The 25775-nt window shown below is 49.8% G+C and overlaps 1 protein-coding gene, 1 non-coding gene and 1 pseudogene across 4 annotated transcripts; 1 reads left to right on the forward strand and 2 right to left on the reverse strand.

Annotated features, from left to right (window-relative positions):
* Positions 1–285: 285 nt before the first annotated feature.
* Rangap1 (Ran GTPase activating protein 1) lies at positions 286–25775 on the reverse strand. 3 transcript variants are annotated; one of them, XM_075960078.1, is made up of 16 exons: positions 25343–25775; positions 18640–18789; positions 16170–16297; positions 14800–14859; positions 12970–13149; positions 10659–10793; positions 8141–8299; positions 7151–7264; positions 6758–6857; positions 6585–6669; positions 5490–5673; positions 4188–4307; positions 2587–2689; positions 1760–1848; positions 1533–1654; positions 286–1330 (listed from the first exon to the last, which is right to left on the reverse strand). In XM_075960078.1, exons 2-16 carry the CDS (start codon positions 18749–18751, stop codon positions 1261–1263), a joined length of 1761 nt encoding a protein of 586 aa, XP_075816193.1. In that variant the 5' UTR covers positions 18752–18789; positions 25343–25775; the 3' UTR covers positions 286–1260. The 3 variants fall into 3 exon arrangements, with proteins under 3 accessions (XP_075816193.1, XP_075816194.1, XP_075816195.1); XM_075960079.1 differs by having other exon boundaries at positions 24826–25364; XM_075960080.1 differs by lacking the exon at positions 4188–4307 and having other exon boundaries at positions 25343–25532.
* Positions 8631–8768, reverse strand: LOC142845300 (small nucleolar RNA SNORA55). The gene has a single exon (XR_012909860.1). It is a non-coding gene; the product is annotated as a small nucleolar RNA SNORA55 (small nucleolar RNA).
* On the forward strand, positions 18933–19882 carry LOC142842918 (glyceraldehyde-3-phosphate dehydrogenase pseudogene; annotated as a pseudogene).

Raw genomic sequence — 25775 nt, forward strand, 5'->3', positions numbered from 1 at the left:
GATTCCTTAGTACTTGAAGGTTTCCCTCCTCCCTGTCCACACCCTTGGTCACTACTGTGAAACCTCCATGCCAGACTGGAAGCTCCAAAGTGCAAGCAGGTAGAAAGAGACCTAGGCCACCCCTCTGCATGTGCGCATGTACCTAGCCCTACCTACCCAGCTTTTTACAGGATCTTGGAGATCTGATCATGTTGCATAGAAAGCTGTCTTAACCACTGAAACACCAAACCATCATCCCAGTCCTGAGATGTCCCCACTTTTGATGAAAACGCTTCTGAGTCTCTGTAGCTACCACAGTGACTTTTATTTATGAAGCTCCCAGGCACAGCCTAGACACACAATACAAAGGAAAGCAGGAAGTGGCCACACAGCCACCAAGGGAAGTCACAGGGCAGCTCCTACCCAGCTCAGTCCCCACTACACAGGTTCTCTCCTGCCTCAGAAAACCCTCAATGAGCAGCCCGATGTGTAGCTCAGGCACTAGGGGGACCTGCCCTTCCCTTCCCAGGATGAAGAACAGGTCTGGGCCAGCCAAGGTGCTTCCTGCTTCCTCTGGGTATAAGAGCCAGGGCACCCCAGGCAATTTCTACTCCTGGGCTATTTGGGGTTGGCCCCTGGCTCCTTTCGACCACTTGGCTGAGACCAGAGTTGTTTCGTTTTGTTTTGTTTTTGGTTTTTCGAGACAGGGTTTCTCTGTGGTTTTGGAGCCTGTCCTGGAGCTAGCTCTTGTAGACCAGGCTGGTCTCGAACTCACAGAGATCCGCCTGCCTCTGCCTCCCGAGTGCTGGGATTAAAGGCGTGCGCCACCACCGCCCGGCTGAGACCAGAGTTTTATGCTCTGATGACAGCTCCACCTCTGACAGTTCCTTAGACACGGTGGAGACAGCAGGGCACAGTAACTTCCCAGGCTTTGGTGGGACAGAAAGGCAGGGTAGCAGGACAGCCAACAGGGCCTATGGCTAAGTGGGCGGAAGTTTAATAAGAGCGGCTTTCAGCCCTGTCCCCTGGGTGTCCCCCACAGTGGACCTGGGTTAGTCCAGCAGGGAAGATGAACGTCTGAAGTTCAGACCGGTGAAGTACATACCTATACACACCACACTGACACACGTACTCAAGGAACCAACATGACACAGGAGACAAAGACCCTCCCCTGCCTCTGGTCAAAGTCCTATCCAATGGAGACGTTGGCTGAGCTCAATCCATCCAAGTCCCCTTATTCACTGGTTCAGGGTAAGGGCCGAGAAGAAGCTGGTTTTAAGCTTAGATCTTGTACAGTGTCTGCAGCAGATTGTGGCGAGCAAAAGAGCAGATTTCCAGTGCGCCATTGGGCCTGTGGGAAGACAGTGCAGTGAGTGCAGGGATAGCTCAGGGAGTGGGGGGAGGGGGCGATGTGTCAGACTCTGCAAGGACAATGTGAGTAACTCTGGCCTTTACATGGGGGCTGGGACGGGACTCTTGAGGACGCATGTGCCCTGACCAGTCAAGGAGTCTTTCTCAGGCAAGAATGGGCAGAACAATGAGGCCACACTTACTTTGTCACAAATGCCAACAGCAGGGGTACAAGGGTTTTGGGGAAGTAATCCTGCTGCACCATGTGGTTCAGCACCATCAGGGGGCCATACAGACTCGGGATGGCCTTGATCTTGTCTTCACTCTGCAAATAAAAGTGTGTGAGCTCCACAGTCACCTGTGAGACCCTACTGAGAGTGTCGTCGGGGGAAGTGGCTTTCTCCGGGCCTGCCACTCCTCGAAGCCTCACCTTGAGCAGACCCATGTGGATGAGTAGTCTGGTGAGGAAGGTGTTGGAATTGAAAGATGAGGAGCTGAAGGCCTTCTTCATGAGGGCATCTACAGGGACAGAAATGGAGCGTGGCAGGATGCACGCAGGAGAGGGTTAGATATAAGTCAAGGGTATCCGAGCCCCTAAGTTCTGCCCTGTCAAGGGGTAGACATGGGAGGGACGACAGGTATAGTAGATGGGCGGGGGTGCCAGCACCAATGGGAGACTCAGTTTACCAGCTGCAATGCCTTCTCCACTTGGCCCCTTATAAAATGGGTGTGGCGACAGTACCCATTCTGTCGACCTTGCACGTGGGGCCAGGGGCCATGGAAACCACCAGGGAAGGTTTTGGGTATCAGGCAAGAAAAGAAGACTGATGGGACTGTGCAAAGGAATTTAGGTCTCTTGCATCTTTAGAAGTTCATGATTCCTGGAGAGCTGCTTCCTCGCTAGCCTCCCCACCAGTGAACAGCCCCCTAAGAAGCATGTGTTTCTGCTCCCTTTTACTTGCCAGGAGCTAGCCCTTCCCTGGGACTTCTGGTCAAACCTGACACACCTGGAGGCTCTAATGGCTGTGACAAAGTGTAAGGTGACAAGGGCTGAAGATTAGCAAAAAGTCCAGGAAAGCTTGTGAAGGTGACCACATGTGCAAAGTCTCCCACGGGGCACAAAGGCTGCAGACTGGACTATCAGGCTTTTTGACTATCTGCCCTGGCCACTCTTAGACCAAGTTCTAACTATATACGACAGGCACACAGAACACAAGACAGCATCCGGGTCTACCAGCCCCACCCAGCTCACGTTACCGACGGCATCCAGCACTGCTGTCTTCACTGAGGCTTCGTCCCTGTACACAGATGCTACCTTCAAGAAGGCTGAGACAACCTTCTCAGGGTCGGAGGTATCAGTCTGAAGACAGAGGTAATGGCTGGTTAGGGGCTACAGCCCCTTGGCTCCAACTTGGTGGAAAGTAACTGCAAAAGGCCCTGGCAATATTTGAGACCCTGGGGGGCAAGGACTTGATTTGTCCCAAATTATTCCCTAGAGTCTGGTGAAAACCTGGTCCACAACAGGTATGAGCAGCAAATGAAGTAAATGAGTTCCATCCATTCTCTTCAGGGAAAGGCCACCATCATCTTACTCTAACACTAGAAAGGAATGGCCACTATCATAATCGAACACTAAAAACCAGCCAGAGGAAGCCAATATTCACACAGGAAGGCTTGGCTCTCTTCTGTCAACAATGAAGAAATGTAGAAAAAGCCAATTTTCAAAACTAGTGGCCCCAGTTTCAAGTGTGGGATCCACTCACTAGAAGCTCTTGAGAACTCTGAGCCAAGAAAATGTTGAGCCAGGCGATGGTGGTGCACGCCTTTAATCCCAGCACTCGGGAGGCAGAGGCAGGCGGATCTCTGTGAGTTCGAGACCAGCCTGGTCTACAGAGCTAGTTCCAGGACAGGACAGGCTCCAAAGCCACAGAGAAACCCTGTCTCGAAAAAAAAAAAAAAAAAAAGAAAATGTTGAATAGCATGGAATGAAAATGTTCATACCAAATAATCTCATTTGTCATGAAGTAACATCACAGAGAAGTTTTCTGGCTGCTGTCAATTGAGCTCCAATCTTTTTATTGTTTGTTTTTGTTTTGTTTGTTCTTCAGGACAGGGTTTCTCTGTAGCTTTGGAGCCTGTCCTGGAACTCACTCTGTAGACCAGGCTGGCCTCGAACCCACAGAGATACACCTGTCTCTGCCTCCCGAGTGTGGGATTAAAGGTGTGCACCATCACCACCCGGCTCAGTTTTCTTCAGTATACTATAAGAGTGGACTGGCAAGACAGTTCAACAGATAAGGGAACTTGCCACCAAGCCTGAACACCTGAGTCTGATCCTTTGGTAGGAGAGAACCAACTTCTGTAAGCTGTCCTCTGACCTCCACACACATACAAAATAAAATGGGTTTTTAAAAATTTATTGACAGGGTCCCACTATGTATCTCCAGCTGGTCTTGAACTCACAGAAGACCACCTGCCTCCCAAGGCTGAACTTACAGGTGTGTGTAACTATGTCTGACAAAATGTAATGCTTTTAAGAACCAGGACGACATACATGGTCCCCTGTCAGTTGACATGGAGAAGTACAATGTCAGGGGCTACTCTTCCCTGAATGACCATCTCATGAGCTACACAGATGCCCGGGAAAGGGGATGTGCTCTAGAAAGAGCTAGACAAGCAGAAGCCCGTGGAACATAATGAGGGCATACACAAGTGTGAGACTGGAAAAAAAGTCAGATTCCCTAACTCTAGTTTCTGCTGGGACATGGCAGGGATCCTTGTGACAGACACACTGTATGTAGTTCACCGACAAATCTAAGAGAGGGATGGAGAGGTCCTGCAGTTGGGAGAGCTCTTACCTGCTGGACTATCAGCACGGAGACCTTGGGACCAAGGCGCAGGAGCTTCTCTGGGGAGGGGAATGACAGGAAGGTGGAGAGGTCTGTGGGAGGCGGGGAGGACAGCACGGCAGCTGGCTCCTGAGAAACAGGTGACATGGGCTCTGTAGACTCCTCCACCCGGTTGTGCCCATTCCCACTCCAATAACACCATTTCTCTAGCCAGGTCTAGACTTAGCTCTCCCTCACAGGACCCTGAGCATATGGCTTCTACAGGTGCTGATCTAGATGTTCCTGAAGACTCTGGGGTAAGGGACAAGACACTGTCGCCTTAGCACTCCAGGTGCAGCTTTGCTATGTGAATAAGGCCAGTGCCTGGGTCAGTGCTGGCAACAAGTACCAGGTGCCCAGGGAAACCCAACCCTGAGAGGCACTTTGTCAGTTAACTGCTCCCAGAGCCCAGAAAAGCAGCCCTGATCTGCAGGGGTATGGGCAGTCAGATAGCTCCACCCAGACTCTCTGGGAGTTTTATTTTGGAACCTATGAGATACAAACAAATCACCAATGGGCTCAGGCAAGAAACTCAAGTCTCTCTCAACCTCAGTGACAATCTCTAGACTGTCCCTAGGAGGCTGTTGTGGGATATTTATACACCATGGGAAGGTATATTGGCTGAGATTAGTGTAATAAAAACCTGAACAACCAATAGCTAGGAAGGAGGTATAGGCGGGATTTCTGGGGAGAGAGGGAAAGAGATGAATCTAGGCATGCGAGACTCCAGTAGACACAGAGAAGCAAGGTAGCCATACATGACAAAGCACAGATTAATAGAAGTGGGTTAATTTAAGTTATAAAAGCTAGTTAAAAACAAGCCTAAGCTAAGAGCATGTTCTTATAATTAAGTCCCCATGTCATTATTTGGGAGCTGGCTGTAGGGAAAGAGAAGACTCGGTACAGAAGCCACCAAGATAACCTAGTGGTGGAGAGGAGAAAAGACTTTGTATTATGTAGCCCAAAACTTTTCAGCAATCCTCCTGCATCATTCTTCAAAGTGCTGGGATTACAGGCATGAGTCATGTTCAGCTATGCTTTTTTTGTATTCAATAAATAAATCTATGCAAAGTACTATGTATTGTAAACACAGCACACATGTACACTTGCATTCTGGTAAAACACTCAGACATATACAAAAAGATCTCGCCCCTGGAATGATTTTCTGAGAACCATGCTATCCATTTGGTGCTTGTAGCTATTAGACTTTTAAATAGTTATATCCCAACAGGCTTTCAGGGCCCAGGACTCTGATCCCAGCAACAAACTCACCCCACTGTTAGGGTCTGTAATCTTCCGTGAGGGTGTAGCTGACTCCTCTCCTTGCCCTCGCTGCTGCGGCTCTTCGTCTTCATCCTCCTCCTCTTCGTCCTCATCTTCATCCTCCTCCTCGTCATCATCATCATCCTCTTCTCCCTCCTCATCTTCCTCCTCCTCATCCTCTCCCTCATCATCACTGCAGAGAGAAGCCAGCTAGAGCCTAGCAGCCCATGCGGATTCGGAGCCTATGGACTCTGGCCAGGCCCAGGAGCACTGCTCATAGGATGGCACTCAAGGACCACCAGAGTGTCATTTGTTTCTCATTCCCAAGGGATGCTTCCCATGTAACAGACACAGAACAAACAGAAATGGTCTCTGTCCCAGAGCCTCAGGTTCTGGGGTCCTGCCATCTGCATCTCATGTGACCACAGGATGATATGACATTCTAGCTCTCTGGAGATTTGGTCTACATTTGAGTCCCCAGTCCTGAAAACACCGAAGTGTCTGACACGTGAGTGAAGCCTCCCTGGGGGTGACAGAGGCACAGGAGATGGTGCTGCAAAAATGTCACCCCACTGCTGCCCACCTCAGCATCTCCCTCTTGGCTCAACCGCTTCTCCTCCTATCAGCACTAAGAACTGAACCCATCCCCTTCAGTGCCTGAGCCTCCCACACCTCCATGTGCTGCTTCTGTAACACATTTGCTGGGAGTGATAGCACACATCTTTAATCCCAGCGACTGGAAGGCACAGTAGGGTCATAGAGCAAAACCCTGTCTCAAAAAAATAAACCGGCGAGTGGGGCTAGAGAGATCCCGAGTGGTTAAGAGCAATGGTTGCTCCTGCAGAATACTGAAGTTCAATTCCCAGCACCCACACAGTGGCTCACAGCTGCCTTTAACTCCTCTCCTGGGAGAGATGATGCAGGTCTGTAAGGGGTCCTCCTTAACCCTTGTGGTCCTTTGCTGAACACACAAAAGCTCTTCATCGTTTCCTCTGCAACACCAAGGCGCCAGCTACCAGACTAGCAGACAGAGAAACTAAGTGGAGTAAGTGAAGAGCAAGCCTGACCCCTGGTCCCTGGAGCCACCTTCCCAGAGCTCCCTACCTGAGGGATGCCAGCACCTTGGCCATATTGAAGCTGTCCAGCACTTCCTGAAGTTGCTCACAGCCCTCCTCTCCCAGCGCATTGCCTGATCCGGGAAGGAGAGCAAAGTCAGGGAGGACAGTGCTGGGGCCAGCTGAGCCGAGGCTAACCGCCCACCACCACAGCCTACTTACCATTGAGGTCCAGCTTTTCTAGCTCAGCCTTATCAGCCACAGCCTCAGCAACAACCAGGGCAGCATCTCTCTTGATTTCACAAAACGACAGGTTCAGTTCCTAGAGAGGGGTAGAGAGGCATACCATGCCTGGTCCAGGAAACAAGCCTTACTCTCTTCCGCTGCCCCACGAGCAGCAGAAGCAGGCTTGGCCTCCCAGCTTGGGCATAGGGGTATGAAGAAAAATAAAAAGGATATTATGAACCCAGGGCAAAGGGAAACGACTGAGACCTCGCCCAGGCCCACCCTCCTTCACACCAGACCCTTCATGCCTCATATCCTACCACCCTAGGGAAACCCTGGCACGGGGCAGCCTAGACCCTGAAAAGAAGAGGGCAGGGGAGAAGTTAATACCTTCAGCTTGGGCAGGCCCCCACGGACAGCATCTGCAATGGCAACGGCCCCCTTCGAGCGCACGAGACAGTCCCCGAAATTGATCACCTCCACTTGCCGCAAGGTCTTCAGGGTCTGACAGGACGAAGCAAGGGTCTAACTGAGGTGGTGCTATCAGTCGTCCACGGGTCTGACCATCTCACCATCTCACCATCTCACCACACTACTCCCGTGTTATGGACAGATTTCTTCCCAGAGCATGAATCAAATCGAATTGCATCCCATCAGGGCTTAAAATCCTCCATGGTTCCTACTTACAGAGCTGGCAACACTACAAGGTTTCAAATCCCTTCGCCCCTTCATTATTCCCAACACCCCTTGGGCCTCATTTATTTCACATTAGGACCAGCTGAGGAAGGCTCCCGTTAGGCTGCAGACCGCTCATTCTGTTAATCACTGTGCCGGAACCGCTCACCCCCACCGCTTGTCAGCTTAGCCAGAAAAAGCAAGCTACCACAGGAGCCAGCCTGAAGTCCAATTTGACCTTTCACTGATGCCAACACCTGCATTTGTGATGCAACTCCATGGGCTCCACCAACCCAGAGGCCATAGCTCTGAGGTAGCTACCACTGTGCTCAGAGCCTACACAAAACTGGTCAGCAGCTCTTTTCTTTATAGAAGAATCTCCCTGAAGCAGGGACCCTGCTTGCCAAAGCTCCACCTAGCGCAAACTGGACACAGACAAAGGGCTCAACATGCAAGCACTGAATGCACCAACAAGGAAACAGATAGGGCCGAACAACTTCTTCCTTTGCAGCTTGAACAGAAACAGCACCGGCTCCCGAGGACCCAGAGGTCACTCAGCAGGGACTTGTAACACACAATCTTGCTCTATGCAAATGGGAGGGGCTGTGGGGTATTTGAACATGGGAAGGCGGAAGGGTAGGGGCAGAGCCATGCTTGCCAATGAGCCTCCTGAGGCCCACATGGCCCCTGCCATACTCGCCTCACCTCAGCCATGGCCACTGCACCCTTTTCAGTGAAGGTGTTGTCATTCAGGTTGATGACTCGCAGCAGGGGGTTGATGGAGAAGGCCTGGGCCAGGGCTGTGACCCCAGGGTGGTTAATTCCATTCTGTGGCATGTGAACTTCTTCCAGAGTCCCGATGATCTGCAGGGAAGAGAGTTGGCAGTGTGGCCCGATGCCATAGTGACACACACTATGTAAGCAGAGTAGTAAGGGAGATGCCACCAGCATCAGGCAAGGGCTATCTGGGTTCCCAGGGCACAGATCTTAAAGCAAAGTTTTGGACATAGTCACATCAGATCACATTAGATCCACAGAGAAGTCACCACTGCAGAGCTGAAAGGGTTTTTTAAGGCATGTTTTAAAATGAAGATACTGAGGTCTGTTAAGTCCAAACAAATACTCAATATCCCTATTGTTCTTAGTTCCCAGTACTAGCTCCATCATCTTCAAACACCCTCCTTTCTCAATTAGGAAAGAAGGCAGAGTTGTAGGAAGAAGCACCAAGGCAAATGGAAGACAACTTGTCTGGATAGGATAGCCTTTTCTCATGGGTAGCACTGTCTGTCCACAGCCCAGCACCACGCAGCCCGAACGGGAAAGATTCAAGTGTGGGAAAGGGAGGTTTTTACTCTATTTTGGTTTACAGTTCTGAGTCATTGTTGAAGAGCGAGCGTGCCTGCTGCATCGCCTCCACAGTTAGGAGAGAGCAAATACCCTCGCTGCTTGTTCTTGTTCAGCCGCTTCTCTTCACTCACAGTCCAGGACACAGCCTGTAAACGGTGCTGCCCACATTCAGACCCACACAGACACGTCCGCAGGCCAATCTGATCTAGACTAACTCCACTAAGACTCTCTTGCCTGGGGCTGGAGAAACGGCCCAGGTCTGGTTCTCAGCATCCACAGTCAGGCCTCACTGGGTACTAGTGGCACAAATACACACATGCAGCTCAAACACTCACACAAAATAAAAATAAAGACCCTCTTTTCAGGGACTGGAGAAATAGCTCAATGGTTACACACACAGATAACTCTTGGAGAGGACCTGAATTCAGTTTCTAGCATCCATGTTGGGTAGCTCACAACTGTCTGTAACTCCAAAGACGGGGTGAGCCAATGCCTCTGGCCTCTGTGGGTGCCTGCATTCATATGCACAAACCCACATATAGATTTACACATAATAAAACTCTCTTCCCATGTAATTCTTCTAAGGTTGTATCAAGCTAGTAATAAAAACTTGCACACCTGGGAAGACTGGATCCTCCCAGCCAGGACAGGAAGCCTGTGTCCTCAGAGCCCCAGTTGGTCCTGTCACTGAGACAGTACCTCATTAGTCCCAAACTTACAAGGAGAGGCCCAGTCTTCAGGCAGACTAGAGCACTTCAAAGAGACGGTCTAGCACTGTCTAAAGAGCATGAAGTCTGGGTTTAAAACCCAGCGCCCACAATATCCAAATGTGAGCTCAGTCAAGTGCTTGCCTTGTTATTAAAAGTGAAGAACCAAGTTCAGTCCCTAGGATCCACATGAAGATGTCAGCCATGGTGGTGGAAGGGAAGAGACAGGAGATTCCCAGGGCTGGGATCAGTCCCTCTAGCCAAATTCCTGAGTTTGAGTCAATGAGACCCTGCCCCAGGAGCTGAACCTGAGTCTGTTCTCTGACACACACACACACACACCAAAGAAAGGAAACCAAAACAACCAAAAGGTGCGTGTGGATTTGAATTACACATGGCAAGGTGCTCCTACTTCCCACAGTCCAAACGAGACTGATTAGCGACATTAGGACTAATAGTTTTTCCATCTCTATTCAAAGACCACACAGACTGGGGTGGGATACCATGGATGGAGCAAGAACCCCATTCTAAGTAGATTTGAGACTGAAGGCTGCAGGCTACTGGAAGGGTCTGCGGATAGCAAGTAGCCCCCTTCCAGCCCAGAACTCCCTGTCAGGGCCATTCCAACTGGGGTGGATAAGGAGGCCATACGGGCAGCTCCTAGGCAAGGTTATCAGGGCTGCTGTTTGGGCAGTTTGGTTAGTGCTGGTGAAATTCTATCTGTTGGGAAAGAAGGGAATGGAGACCCAAGTTTCCTGGCCTGGCTGGGGCAGATTCAGTCCTCACAGTGTCCCAGAACATGGGGACAGGAAGACAGAGTTGGTAAAGAGTGCTGCAGGGGCCAGTGAGATGGTGCAGTGGGGAAAGACCCGAGTTCAACCTCAGAAACTCACGTAAGTGGAAGGAGAGAACCAACTCCGCCAAGTCACCCTCTGACCTCAACATCTGCACCATGGCACGGGCACCCACACATACTCACAATAAACACATTTTTGAAAAATAAGCCAGGGGTGGTGGCGCATTAACCCCAGCACTCAGGAGGCAAGCCTGGGCTACATACAGAGTACAGAGAGATATCCCATCTCAACTGAACATAATTAACAAAACAGAAGCTTCTCAACCTGTTGTGACCCCTCTGTGTCTGGCACAGCAGGGTATGAATGACTCACCCCAAAAGCTTCTGCCAAAGCAGTGGCTCCATCGTTCTCCAGGCGGTTTCTGCCAGCCACGAAGACTTTCAGGGCCAGGGGCTTGCCTTGGGCACTGGACTTGCGGTGACACTCTGTCAGAGCTGCTGCCAGGATCTACAGGGAAAGGCATGGGAGTTGTGAGCCGATCTTGGCCAGGCCCTCACACCAGTGAGCCACACCTCCTCCGTGGTGGATCCCAGGACGGACACCGCTAAAGCACAGTGGGCCCAGCACTTCACAGTTCACGTAGACCTTCTATACTTTCTGGTGTTTGTATACTTGGTGCAGTGGTCCCCGGCAGGTAGACACAAAGGGAGCAGCTGGATTTTAAGCCAAGGGCAGTATGGATTCCCAGATATTTCACGGTTCTACTGGGTTAAAACTGTCATGAGTTCAACCTTCCAGAATATGAGAAGCCAGGATCTTTTAATGAGACAGGGTCTAATTATGTAGTGGAGGCTGCTCTTGAATTCACATTGCTCTAATTCAGCCTTCCAAGATCCACCAACAGTCTTACATGCTGTCCAGGCTGGTGATCCTCCTGCCTCGACCTCCACAATAATTAGACTACCAGCATGTGCCACAACAACTAGCCTACGTAGGCGCTTCTCATGGTCACTAAACCAGAAGACTCTGGCCACCACCTGGAACCTCAAGATCTCTCCCACATTATGGGAGCTTCCTGTCGGACCATGGTCCTTGATATCATCCAACAGAACTTGTTGTGCTTAAGCAACTTTTATTTTACCTAAGAATAGCCACAGCCATCCGTGGTGGCGCACACCTTTTAATCCCAGTATTTAGAAGGCAGAGGCAGGCAGATCTCTGTGAGTTCGAGGCCAGCATGGTCTACAAGAGCTAGTTCCAGGACAGGAACCAAAAAGCTACAGAGAAACCCTGTCTCGAAAAATAAAAGAAAAAAAAAAAGAAAAGAAAAAAAAGAGCAAGTGGGGCAGGAGAAGAGCCCCAAAGTGATAAAATGGATGATGTAAGTCATTTAAATATGCTAAACAGAAGATATAACTACTTTCTGGTTGGGGATTAGCTGAGTTGGTACAGTATTTACCTAGAATGCACAAAGTCATGGGTTCAATCCTCAACACACACAAAAAAATGGGCAACATGCAGCATGCCTGCAATCCTAGCACTTAGGACAACATGCAGCATGCCTGCAATCCTAGCACTTAGGACAACATGCAGCATGCCTGCAATCCTAGCACTTAGGACAACATGCAGCATGCCTGCAATCCTAGCACTTAGGAGGTAGAAGCTAAAGGACTTAAATTCAAGGTCACACTCAACTGAGTCTGAAGCAAGACTGTGCTACAAGATACCCTGTCTCAAAAACAAAATACAAATAAAAACAGCTCCCTTTAAGCTCTTTCTAAGTTATTAGAACAGGGAAGAGGGCACCTAGGAAAGGACTGGAACCTGCCCCCTATTCTTCCTTTATAGAACAGGGCAGCCTCTACAGAGGCAGTCACTCTGTCTCCTTAACCTGGACAATTCAGTGCTCATTTTAGTTTTTTTTCCTTTCTGGATGGAGCCTGTGGGGTAGAGACATACCTCTACAGTGTGTGCTACGCATGTGTTAGGCTCTAGGTTTAATCCTCACTGCCACAATAAAGGAAGGAAATAAAAAAAAAAATGGCTCAAACTCTATACCTCCCCAAACTACCACTACCATGTGAATAACATATTCCATACATCCAAATGTTTGTGAACTCAAATAGAAAAATGCAGGTAGCACCAGCAATGCCCACAGAGCATCTTCACAAATAAACCCACACCCGTCAGTGTTCTGTGACCCAGCTCTGTGTCTGATAGAGCCTCAAAAAGAGAGGGAAACAAGAGGGCCAGTCTCCCTCACTGTATGGCTGGTAGTAGCCACAGGGTGAACCTGGAGCAGCTCTGTCCAGGAATAAAAGAAAACCAACTCTGCAGGAACAGGTTTCTCCATGGGCTCTTTCCTCTCCAGGGCTGTGCCAGCTGTTCTGAGTAACAAGAGGTTTGGTATAGGGATATTCCCCAGCCTGAATTCTGCACAGCAAGCAGGTCAGAGCAGGTTATGCAGCAGCACTGCCTCTGTGTTGCCAAGGCAACCCAAGAACTTGGAATGGTTGCTTAGCAACCCAACCCTCTGGGCTCCTTTCCTCACTGGCTGCAAGCTGCTGTCTTTGAGGCATTGCTTTCTCCTCTGAAGTGAGGGACAACAGTCCCCCGTGGTGGGGCAAAGGGCTGGCACAGTCTAGTGTGGATGCAGGAGGATCATCCAGGGCTGTCAACCCACCTTGCCACCTCCAATGCCCATGCCACAGTTGTTAAGCTTGAGCTCGTGCAGGGTGAAGCAGGCTGGGCTCTTGAGGAGGGCCTCGAAGCCTCGCACTCCATCAGGCCCAAATGCGTTGTCACTGAGGTCGAGTTCCACCAGCTGCGCTCCTGCAGTGATGAGCCCCTCCCCTAGTGAGATCTGGATGGAGAGAGAACTCAGTCAGCTTCTTAGACCCCTACCTAATGCCACTTCTGGGCCAGGCCCAAGCCAGTGAGAAGATGGCACAGACAGTGGCTTAAAAATCATAGATTATTGTTGTTATCGTTGTGTGTTTGAGTCTAGGCACGTGTGTACTGGAAAGAGAACAACTTCTGTGAGTTGGTTCTCTCCGTCTACTATGGTATTTATTACCTGAATGCAGCTTGAACTGCGATGCACAAAGCAAGTACCTTTATCCACGGAGCCACCAGGCTGGCCCAGACACTGGCTTTTACAGTAGTTTCCATCACTATGTTCCTACACTAGAATGGGAGGGAGGGAGTGGTGCCTAGGGATAGGAAAACCTAGGATGGCTCTCTGTACGAGAAGGCACTGAGCTCACTGAAGATGACAGCCAGTCAGTCAACACAGAAGGATTCCAGATAGCAGCAGAAACCACAGCAGGGATAAAGATGGGTACGGCCTAAGGCCTAAGCTGGGGGTCTCCTGGACATGCAAGAAGGCCTCATAAACACCTCTAGTTTCAGGACTGCCTCAGCAGAAGACACCCCCAGTCCTGCCAGAAGGGACCAGAGGAGGCTCTGCCAGAGGTGGGATGGGAGAAGAGGGTGGACAAGTGGCCCAGGATAGCAGAATTCAAGAGGGAACACCGTGCCTTTGCCCATACCACGCACAAAGTTTCCTATCATCCTCTCACTCAACAAACAAAATGATGGCTGCCCTGCTAGCTGAAGGTCTAGCCCCGGCTGATCTCTAGCCCTCTGGTGGCCACACCGTGCATTGCGTCTACTTCTCCCTGGACCAGAACCATCTAGTGTCCCACGTTCTCTTACTTGGAATGTGGAGATAAACCATGCCTTCAAGCAAACTAAAGGCCACGCAAAGCTGCTCTATTCTCTGTTCCACCTGAAGAGTTCACTCAGCCTGCATTCTGAATCCCAGCCTGCTTATCGTTCAATCCCCACCATCTCTCAGGAGCTGGTCCCCCACAGTAGACCCCTCTAGACCCTTTGAGAGACCAGTATCTCTACTGTGGCTCTTTAGGAGGGAGGATGGGGTGTAGGCTTTTCTAAAACTCCACTGCTGTGCTGTACTGAAGAGAAGAAGGCAGGACCAGGGCAGCCGGTCTAGCACCCTCCACCCCCAACACATTCATTCTGAGGCCTTGTGCTAGGCACACAGACCTAGACCTAGCTCACTGCCACCTGTACCCCTGCTAATCTCTCTCCCCTCTCTCTCTCAGGCTGGGAACTTGGCCCTAGAAACTGGAGCCACTATGAAGGATCACAACACTCAAGAGTGACAGGGAAAGGTGCAGCAGCCCTAAGAGACTGCATGCTGCAGTCCGGGTCCTGAGGAACAGGTCCTCTATATGCAGACTGAGGTCAAGAGGAAGCAGGGGCACAGGAGAGGGTGGTCACAGCAAGAGGAGATTGGGAATGCCTGCTGGAAGCAGCACCTCCTCCCATCTGAGGCCCTGTGGGCTCCATCATCTGTCGGGACACAGGGCAGGTGCTGGGCACACCTGGTCTTCACCTGTGGGGTTAAGCAGACTCTCCAGAGAACAGAGGTGTGAGGGGCATCTGACAGGGTTTCTGTGCCTGCAGGGAAGCACCACCTGGTCCTTACCAGAGCTGGTGGGATCTCGGACCGAAGCCTTCCAGTGAACATGTCACTCCAGTGGCAGCGCTGTGCAGGAAAAAGGGAAGTGTTAGCCAGAGAACCCAGGAGCAGCCTCAAGTCTCACACCAGCTCCCTGGGAGCCTGGGCTCCCGAGAGGACTACAGGATGTCCTAGTTTTGGTTTTCTCAGCAGGGAATTGGGCCAATTCTGTCTGCAGCCCGAGGGACTTGGCGGCAAAGGGTAGTCTCTCTGGTCTGTCCCACCCTTTGGTGGGACACATGACAATTCTGAGTGACAGAAGAACACGAAAGTAAACAGGTCTTATGGAAAAGTAGTACCTCTTTTCAGGTCTTGTAACCACATCTATCCGCAGCTTGTGGGTCCTACCTACCCCCACTGCTGGCTGACCACCTCCATCCGCGGCTTGTGAGTCCCCATTTTTTGCCTTTTTAGTTGTTTTACAGACAAGAGTCTCACGAGGCCCAACCTAGCCTCAGATTATGTAACTGACGTTGGCCTTGAATTCCTAATCCTCCTTCCCCAACCTCCCAAGTACTAGGACTTCAGTCTTACACCACCACATCCACCCACCTTACTTTTTAAGGGAGAACGAGACTCAGACTTAAAGCCCTTAGGTGGTAATAGTATCAAGCTAAAATTCACACTCTTCTATTTTCTTTTCTTTTGTATTACATCTGATGACTTCTTATTTAGAGAAATGGTACTTGCCTTCGATTACTTTAAAAGCTAGTTTAGGGGCTGGAGAGATGGTTTAGCATTTAAGATTACTGGCTGCTCTTCCAAAAGACCCTGGTTCAGTTCTCAGCACCTACGTGGAGGCTCACAACCACAGATCCATAGGATCAGTCCCAAGAGATCCTATGTCCTTCTGCTAGGCCCAGGCACATATATGGTGCACACACATACATGCAGGCAAAATACCCATACAAATTTAAAGTTTTGTTTTGTTTTGTTTTTTCTAAAATACATAAAAAGTAAGTTTAGTAAAAACGATCAGATAAATGACACAAAGGTAGCAGTCATTTACAACCTGTTGCCAAAGTCATACCCCTAGCTCTAGCTGCTACAGGCGAGTCTGGCAGAAGCACATGCTGGCTTCTTGTGGGGGACGGGACATTAACTGGGATTAGAAGACTCCCTCAGTTTGTCTTTCAAGGGTGCTACCTCTAATTAAAACTCATAATGCTACCTGATGATTGTCTCATTTCAGAAAAAATACCAAAACCCTGTGCTCTGACGTGACCAAAGAGAGAAGAACGCTGTGGGAACCAGTCACCAGGACAAGGGGTCACCAGGCTCTGGACCTAGGCAGCAGCTGCCGCAATGTAAGCAGACTCTTCCGCCTGTACTCTCACCTTCAGCTCCGACTTCTTCTCTAAGGCCTTGGCAATGACTTTGGCCGCTTCCACACCCACTGTGTTACCTTCCAGTCGTAGAGCCTCCAGGCCGTCGAAGTCTTCAATCTCCTTAATCACATCTTTAGCTGTGGGAACAGAGCACCTTAGGCTTCGGCAGTTGAGAACCACTGGAACAGGAGCAACTCAGGAAGCACCAGAACTCATTTCCTTCAACGCTGTGAACCCCATATTCCCAGAGACAGAACGGACAGACTCCCTGCCTAGTTAGGAGCAGGGCTGTACAGACTATTCTCCACGTTCCAGCGAGCACAGCTATTCACTGTGGTTCAATCAGGGGGCACGAGTGACATTATGAATAGCTTCTCTTTTGGTTTTGTGATTTTTAAAGATAGGGTCTAATGTAGCACAGTTAGGTTTTGAAGTTTACTATATAGCCAAGAATGACCTTGAAATTCTTCTCTTGCTACAAAGCCTGTGGCTAGAGCCTCCTCTACAGCTGTCCTGAGGACAATAGCTAGCTAGGGTGATCTCTGCCTTTTACAAGACTTGCTCCAAAAGGTGGCCCCTTCTAATATCAGGAGATTGGCCTTCTCAGATGTTGTTCAAGAAAACACTTATGCAAGCCATAAAAGCAAAAAGGGTGGGGCTGGAAAGATGGCTCAGCGGTTAAGAGCACTCACTGACTGCTCTTCCAGAGGACCAGGGTTCAATTCTCAGCACCCACATGGTAGCTCACAACTGTCTGTGACCCCAGTTCCATGGGATCCAACACCATCACACAGACATATATGAAGGCAAAAACACCAAGGCGTATAAAATAAATTAAAAAAAAAAAAAGCAGAAAGGGCAGGGCCAGGCCTGGTGACACACACCTTTAATCCCAGCACTCAGGAGGCGGTGGCAAGAGGATCTCCTTTTGTTCAAATCTCTAAAGATGCGCACATTCTGCAGAGACCTAATATAATGCTGATGAGGTAGGAAAATTGGCCACCTGAAATTTTCAAAGCCAAACTCGGGGCCTTTGTCTGCCTCCTGCATGGCTAGGCATCAAATCCAGGGCCTTGTACACTGAACCGCACCCTCAGCCCACAACTGCATTTTAACTCTACTTCCACTGCTGGGCACTATACGGCCTTGGGGGAGTTACAGTATGTCCATAGTCAGTTTTCAAGTCTGCAAGATGGGGATAAAGCCTTCTAAAGGGGAAAAATGTCACACATTATTAACTGTGCTTGGTGAGTGCATACAAATGTAGAGGTCAGAGAACAACCTGCAGGGGTCAGGTCTCTCCTACCTCATGGGTTCTAGCAGCTCAACTCAAGCCTCAGTGTATAAAAGTGCCTTTAACCACTGAGCCATCTCTCTGGCCCAGCAAACAGCATTTTCAAGTTTGGATTCACTGAATGAAGTTCAGTGTCTATCGGAAGCACTGGAGCAGCACCAGCATTTCTACACCCCACCTCCCCGGAGAGGAGGACCAAGGAGGTCAAGGCCATTCTCTGCCACACTGCCAGTTTAGGCCAGCCTGGGTACAGAGTTCCAATACAGTCAAGGCTACATGGAAAACCCAAGTCTCAGAAAGACACATCTAGTGGTGAGTGCCTTTAATCTCAGCACTCAAGAGGCAGCAGGCTCTTTATGAGTTCAAGGCTAGCCTTGGCTACTTAGTGAGACCCTGCCTTAACAAAACAAACAAAAAACCCACAACAAACTAATAAGGAATCAAAATGTACAAAGCAGGTGAAGTTGAGGGGTTGGGTATCCATGGAGGAATCTGTAAACTTCAAGCTACTATGACTTTGTTAGAGATCCTCACCCTCCCAAAGGTCACAAAGGCCCCAGGAGCAGAGGAGTTAAGTTTAGACAGTCTGGCAAGTCCAAACCAGTTTCCCTGGTTGGGCCAGAACTCCCAAGAGGCCTCATAAGGTCTAAAGGCAGAGACCTTCATTTCTAGGCAGCAAGGGATTCAGGGTTGTCTGCTGCCTAAGCCTTGGTCATGAACAAGAAGATAGGAAAGCAAACTTTTCCCTCTGCCAGTAATGCCTGGTTACAAGGACTGGAATTTCCCATGAGGGCCCAACCCTACTCTTGCATTAAGAAACTCCCTCAGGGCCTTGGCCACAAGGAAGACAGCTGCCTGGGATGGTGAGGGTAAAGGGCGCCGGGGGACTGGACCTGAAGGCAGGGGCTAGACTAGATGGACAAGTTTGAGACTAGTCTGCTCTATACATTGATGAGACCTTGTCAAAAGAAGAACACACACACACACACACAGACCAACAGAAAACTTGTTAGAATGGACCAATGATGACATTGACCTCACCTCCCAAGACTGCCAGGACAAATGATATGATAAAGAGAGGGTGGCTCAGAAAGCCTGAGACCCTCCCCCACCGAGACACACACACACACACACACACACACACACACACACACACACACACACAGAGCTAGCCCAGGAACTTACCATCTTCAGCAGTATTCAGTTTGAGACTCTTGCCCTTGAAACTCAGCTGTCCCCCGGCCACCTGGGTTTTGGCCAGGGTCTCTGCCAGTTTGGCAATATCTTCAGAGGCCATGCTGGCGACAAAGGTGGGCTGCCCTAGAGATCTGCAAACTGAAGACAGAAACTGCATTTTAAAAAAGAATCTTAAAAAAATTTAAAAACAGAAAGAAAAAAGAATCTCGGGTCTCTGCTCCCACCCGTTCCAGAGACAGCCGCATCTACTTGTGTGGCACCAGCCTTGTCCCTAACACATGATGGTGAAGGTCCTGGGTACCAGAGCTTCCTTCATGTCTGACAAAGTGGATGTTGTTGCCTTCACTGACCTCAACTACCTGGTCTACATGTTCCAGTGTGACTCTACCCATGGCAAGTTCAAGGGCACAGCTGAGAACAAGAAGCTTGTCAACAGAAAGGCCATCATCTTTTTCCACAAACGAAATCCCAACATCAAATGGGGTGGATGCTGGTGCCCAGTATGCTGTGGAGTCTACTGGGGACTCCACCACCATGGAGAAGGCCAGGGCCCACCAGGAGGGTGGGACCAAAAGGGTCACCATCTCTGCCCCTTCTGCTGATGCCACCATGTTTGTGATGGCTCACTCAAGATTGTCAGCAATGCTTCCTGCACCACCAATTGTTTAGTGCCCCAGCCAAGGTCATTCATGACCACTTTGGCATTGTGGAAGGACTCATGGAGCCACAGTCAACACCATCATTGCCACCCAGAAGACTGTAGATGCCTCTGAGACGCTATGGTGCGATGGCTATGGGGCTGCCCAGAATATCATCCCTGCATCAACTGAATGGGAAGTTCACTGGCATGGCCTTCCATGTTCCTACCTGCAATATGCCCATTGTGGATCTGATATGTTGCAACCAGGAGAAAGCTGCCAAAGAGAATGATGACTTGATGCCAAGCATCACCAAGAAGGTGGTGAAGCAGGTATCTAGGGGCTCACTAAAGGGCATCCTGCGCTACACTAAGGGCCAGGTTATCTCCTGTGACTTTAACGGTGACGCCCACTCTTCCACCTTTGATGCTGGAGCTGGCACTGCTTTCAATGATGTCGTAATATGGCTACAGCAGCAGGGTGGCAGACCTCACAGCCTACATGGCCTCCAAGACCAGACCACCCACCCCAGCAAAAAGACAGGAGAGCAAGGGAGAGGCCCTCAGCTGCTGAGGAGGGCTGCCCCAACTTAGCCCCTAACATTGAGCATGCCCCTCAGTTTCCATCCCAGACCCCCCAGAAGATGGGGAGGGGCTTAGCGATCCCTAGTCTCTTTAATTCTATCAATAAAGTCCATGGCATGCGTACACACACACACACAAAATCTAGTGAAGGGGAAGTTGAGAGACAACGCATCAGTTAAGAGTACTTGCTGCTCTTACAGAGAACCCACATTTGATTCTCATCACCCACACTGGACAGCTCACAACCACTTGTTATTTCAACTCCAGATCAGAGACCACATTCACATGCATCTACTCATGCTCACAAAGACACGTTACAAACTTGTCCTTTGATCTACACACACACACACACACACACACACACACACACATACACACACAGTGAATTAAAATCTTTAAAGAATTTTTTTAAAGGGGCAAGGGCAGCAGCTATCATGCCAGGGTCACCTAGACCATCAGAAAACAGGTATTTACGTTACAATTCATAAGAGTAGCAAAACTACAGTTATGAAGTAGCAACGAAAATAATTTTGTGGCTGGGGGTCACCACAACATGAAGAGCTGTATTAAAGGGTCGCAACACTAGGAAGGTGAGAACCATGGGGCTAGGGAGATGGTCAGTGCTGAAGAGGCTGCTTGCCCAGAGAAGTTGAGTTCGACTCCTGGCATCCATACAGTGGTTATGGCCTCTGTAGGCACTGCAGGTAAATGGTGCACAATATATGCAGGCAATATACCCAACTCATTAATAAATACATATCATACTGGAGAGATGACTTAGCGGTCAAGAGCTCTGGCTGCTCTTCCAGAGGTCCTGAGTTCAATTCCCAACAGCCATATTGTGGCCCACAACTATCTGTAATGAGATCTGGTGCCCTCTTCTGGTCTGGCCTGCAGACATACATGTAGACAGAACACTGTATATATAATAAAATCAATAAATCTTTAAAAAAAAACAACAACAACATATCAAGCCAGGCATATGCCAGTATGCCAGCACATGCCTTTAATCCCAGTACAAGGGAGGCAGAGCAGGTGAATCTCTGAGTTCAAGGTCAGCCTAGTCTACAGAGTGAGTTTCAGGATGGCCAGGGCTGCAGAGAAATCATGTCTCAAAAAAACCCAAAGTAAATAAAGTAAAAAAAAAAAACAAATAAACAAATAAAAAAAGTTTTTAAGAAGTATTCTGGGGGGTGGGCTGGAGAGATGGCTCAGTGGTTAAGAGCATTGCCTGCTCTTCCAAAGGTCCTGAGTTCAATTTCCAACAACCACATGGTGGCTCACAACCATCTGTAATGAGGTCTGATGCCCTCTTCTGGCCTGCAGGCATACACACAGACAGAACATTGTATACATAATAAATAAATAAATAAATAATTTTTTTTTAAAGAAAAAGTATTCTGGGAAGCTTAAGGCCCTGGTTTTGATCCCTAGCATAACCCCAAAGTGTGTGGGGGGGGGTAGTGTCCCCTTAAAATCTCTGGTGTGTGTGTAGCAGGGGTAGGGAGGAAGGGGGTGCATTAGCCCTCTTCCTGTCATGGAGGACCCAAAAGCACCAGAGAAATGAATATGGGATTAGAAGAACAGTCTGGAAAGGTGGCAGAGTAGTAACTTCTTCAAGTCCCTCTCCAAACTGCCCCAGGAGGGAGACACACCCAGTGCAGTCCCAAAGCAATGGGGGCTCCAGGAGTCACACACCTGCCTGGTCATCTTGGCAGCACTCTGTCTGAGGGTCCCGTTCCTCAAACAGGACATAGATGGCTATGGGATCCAGGTCATCCATCCCAGGGAATGGCCCACTGCCCATGCTGGCATGACTCGAGGTGGCACACAAGGCTAAGGCATGTCTGGTTTCAACCCTGGCCAGGAGACTGCACATGCCACAGCAGCCTCTCAGAGATGCCTAGGAGACCAGAGGGACCTACATCACAAGGGCTGCCATCACAATAGAGACTCAGCTTCTCCACTGTGTTTCAGAGGCACACACTGCACACCTCCAACAAGCAACCACCGCAGGAGCACTAGCTCTGTGCTATCCTCTAATCCAGCCCTGACACTCAGATCCCAGGGGTTGAGGGCTCAGTCTACAAGGCTGCCCCACAGCCTGACATGAACCCCAGGGTGTTTACCCGTGCTTCTGATCCACTGGCTATGAACTATGGTTGCCATGACTCTCCCCTTGGGGTCAATTAATATGCTAGAACAGCTCACAGAACTCAAGGAAAACATACTATATCTACTGATTTATTATAAAGGATGTGTATGTGTCTGTGTTTGAGGGTGTGTATGTGTGTGTTAGGGTGGTACCCAAGACCTCTACCATCATACCTTCAAACCCCAACACATGACTTACTTATTCATTCAGTTATTTATTTACTTAGAGACGGTCTCAATGTGTATCTCTGGCTGGCTCGAACTCAAGCTATATTTCAAGATAGTCTCCAAGTCACAAAGATCTACCTGGTTTTGCCTCCCCAGTGCTGGGATTAAAGGTGTCCACCATCATGCCAGCAAACAAAGGATATTTTAAAGAGTACAAATGAGCCGAGCGGTGGTGGCGCATGCCTTTAATCCCAGCACTCGGGAGGCAGAGGCAGGCGGATCTCTGTGAGTTCGAGACCAGCCTGGTCTACAAGAGCTAGTTCCAGGACAGGCTCCAAAAACCACAGAGAAACCCTGTCTCGGAAAAAAAAAAAAAAAAAAGGAGTACAAATGAGCAGTCAGATAAATACAAAGAATGCACAGGGAAGGTAAGAGAAAAGGGACCAGAGCTTCATGTACTCGTAAAGCCTGCCATCCTCCGAGAATCTCAAGTTCAGGTGTCTGGAAGCCTTCTGAGCCCTGTTTTTTTGGAGGTTAATAGACTTCGGTACATAAATATGATGGTTAAATCTTAGGTGTCGATAAATCTGAACTTGGGATACAGGGCAAGAGTCCCAACTCAGTAATTCTGTTTGGGTTTTCCTAATTACTACCTCCGCCCATCCAAGCACTTCCAAAGGCACTGAGAGCCAGGAGTCAGCACTAGAGTACAAAGGCGCGTCACTTTAGAATTGCAGGAGTTTTCTATGGCAGGAAGCAGAACTATAACCAAATGCATATTTCATAATCTCACCACCAGCGACAAAGCTGCCCACAGCTGGGAGTTTAACAGACTGGCAGAATGGAAAGGTAAGGCTGGGGTATAGCTAAGAGAAGGGGACCTGTCTACCATGCAGAAGTCTGCAGGTTTAAGTTCCAGCACTACCTCGGAGAGTGAGGTACCAAGAGGATGTGGCAGGTACCAGGGTGAGGTGGTCCGAATAAGAATGGCCCCATAAGCTTATAAATTACAATCCTCTCTCTGCCTTCAGATCAGGTTGTGTCTCAGCTATTGCTTCAGCCCATTGGTGCCACTACGTGCCACAACATGAGAGTAATGGATCAAACCTATGAAACTGTAAGTGAGCACCCACTAAATGCTATTAATATTATTATTTTATTATAAGAGTAGTCTTGGGTCATGGTGTCACTTTACAGCAATAGAAAGCTGATTAAGACACAGGGAACAGTCAAGTCATTCTCTGAGTACCTTCTGAATGCTAGGCCACATGCACACAATGATCCTGCTACCCATAGGTCAGGGCAGGAGTCTCAGCAATGAACTAGGCCCCACCAACCTCCTGCTCCTCAGATATCCTGCCACATACCAGGCTACTTCTGGGCTCAGTCTGCCTTCTTACTCCTGAGCACCCTGGTTTATCTAGTTTATCAATAATCACAGACTAGGGCTGAAGAGATGGCTCAGAGGTTAAGAGCACCGACTGCTCTTCCAGAGGTCCTGAGTTCAATTCCCAGCACCCACATGGTGGCTCACAGCCACCTACGGTGGGATCTGATGTCCTCTTCTGACTAACATGGAGGCAGACTGCTGTACACATAACAAAAAATAAATATTAAAAAGAATAGGCATAGATTATTACTCAGGATAAAACATCAGAACATTCAACAAAACACAGTATTACGTACTGACACTGTTCCAGATTTGCAGTAAATCACACTCTTTGAAGCTTACACTCTTAACAAAATCCTTTTGCATGTTAATGAAAAGGAATCTGGAAGTGAGGGAGGGGCAGTTAGGGGTAGAAGTCTCACCTGGAATTTATGCCCTGGTTTCAATTTCTTTCACCACCAAAAAAATAAAGAACCACCAGGTGGTGGGTGCCCACCTATGATCTAGTACTTGGGAGACAAGGCAGGAGTTAGAGGCCACTCTCAGCTACTGAGGGAGTTGAGGCCAGTCTGGATTACATGAGACCCTGTCTAAAAATACAAAGAAAAAACCCACAGAAGCAACCAGAAAAGGAAAGCCAAGAAGGTGCTTTTGGGGTTTGTTGAAAAATTTTTTTTTCTTTTTCTGGAGAAGTGGGAGGTTGCAATTTATAGTAGAATAATTAAAGGTGTTTTCTGTAAAGAAACTAAAGATACCACAGATCGAGCCACGCGAAAACCAAGGGAAGAGCATCCCTATAAAGGGAACAGAAAATGCACAGCCTTGTGGGAAAAGAGGAGGGACCTGCAAGGCCAGTGGGGCCATGGCTAGAGCAGAGAGACGAATATGGAAATGTCAAAAGAAAAAATTAATTAAGGGCCTCAAACCGCCAAGGCTACTTTAAAGGTTGTGTAGCAGTATGAGGGTCCCTGGGGGGTTTCTACCAGATAAAACTGCATCAAGCTGCTTTGACAGGAAGAGCGTCCCGGTAGAAAGCCTGACATTGCTTAGGGGCTCCTCAAGAATGACAACACGAAGATGAGAAACTGTCACCTATTACAGTTCTTAGATGGGGCAATAGGGTTAAAAATGTGGCGGCGGTGGTAAGGCTTCAGGTGGAAAGGAGACATTCTTAGTTCACGGGACGGGGACACACAGGCGCACACTGGCCCTCCCCCGTTCGCTTTAAAGGCTGACCAACCAAAGCACAGAGGGGCTGGAATTGATCTGTCCAAGGTCAGCAGCCAGCCTGCGAGGGAGCACACACAAACGGTCAATACACAAACGCCCTCTCCTCCTGGGCGGCCGCGTGGGAGGCGTCCTCAGGTGCACATCCATCCATCGACCCGGCAAAGCGTCAGCAGTGACTCATGCCAGGCTTCCCGCGCGGACGTGGGCTGACTTGGGTAGGCGGCGATGTGCGGCGGGGCTCCACCTGGAACACCAGGCGGCTCGCACCGCCTCCAGGTGAGATGGATGCCAACATGAGACGCCACCCCGGGCAGCAGCGCTACGAAAGGCAGTTGAGGAATGGGTCCTCTCGAGGCCTCAGTTTCCCCAAACGTGAAAGGGTCAGCGCTGTCCAGCGCCCCTCCCCACCACGCGGGGCCGCGGTGGGCGCCGCGAAGTCAAGGAGTAGGCACGAGGCTATCGCTTCGCCCCACCCAGGCCCTGGTGGCCCAGGCAGATGACAGAACAACACGAGGGCCCCGACTCACCGCAAACAGGCGGCGCCGCCGCGTGGGGCGACGGAACGCGCGTCGGTGCGGAGCGTCGGAGACGGCTCGAGAGCCCACGTGAGGGACGGGCCGGTCACCGCGCCCCCGTACGACGGTCCCAGTGCGCAGTCCCGCCCGACTGTCCTCGCTGCAGCGGCTGCTCGTCTCGCTTGTGCACACCACCTGCTCCAGGATCTCCAGCGAGCGATGATGGCGGCGGAGGAGGATTTTTGAAAGCCGGCAGTTTCTTTCCTTCGATTTGATTTGTTCAAGCCGAGGCGGGGTTTTGCCGGGCCCGCGTGCGGAGCCTCCCGGGAAGGGAAGTCCTGTCCGCAGGCACGGGTATGGCTGGACTTGCGTGACGAACTACAATTCCTATGAAGCACCGCGCTCCGAGTTAGCAACCCTCTTTCCGCCCGCCCTCTCGGCTTCT

This window comes from Microtus pennsylvanicus, chromosome 2 (genome assembly GCF_037038515.1).
Source record: "Microtus pennsylvanicus isolate mMicPen1 chromosome 2, mMicPen1.hap1, whole genome shotgun sequence".
NCBI lineage: Eukaryota > Metazoa > Chordata > Mammalia > Rodentia > Cricetidae > Microtus > Microtus pennsylvanicus.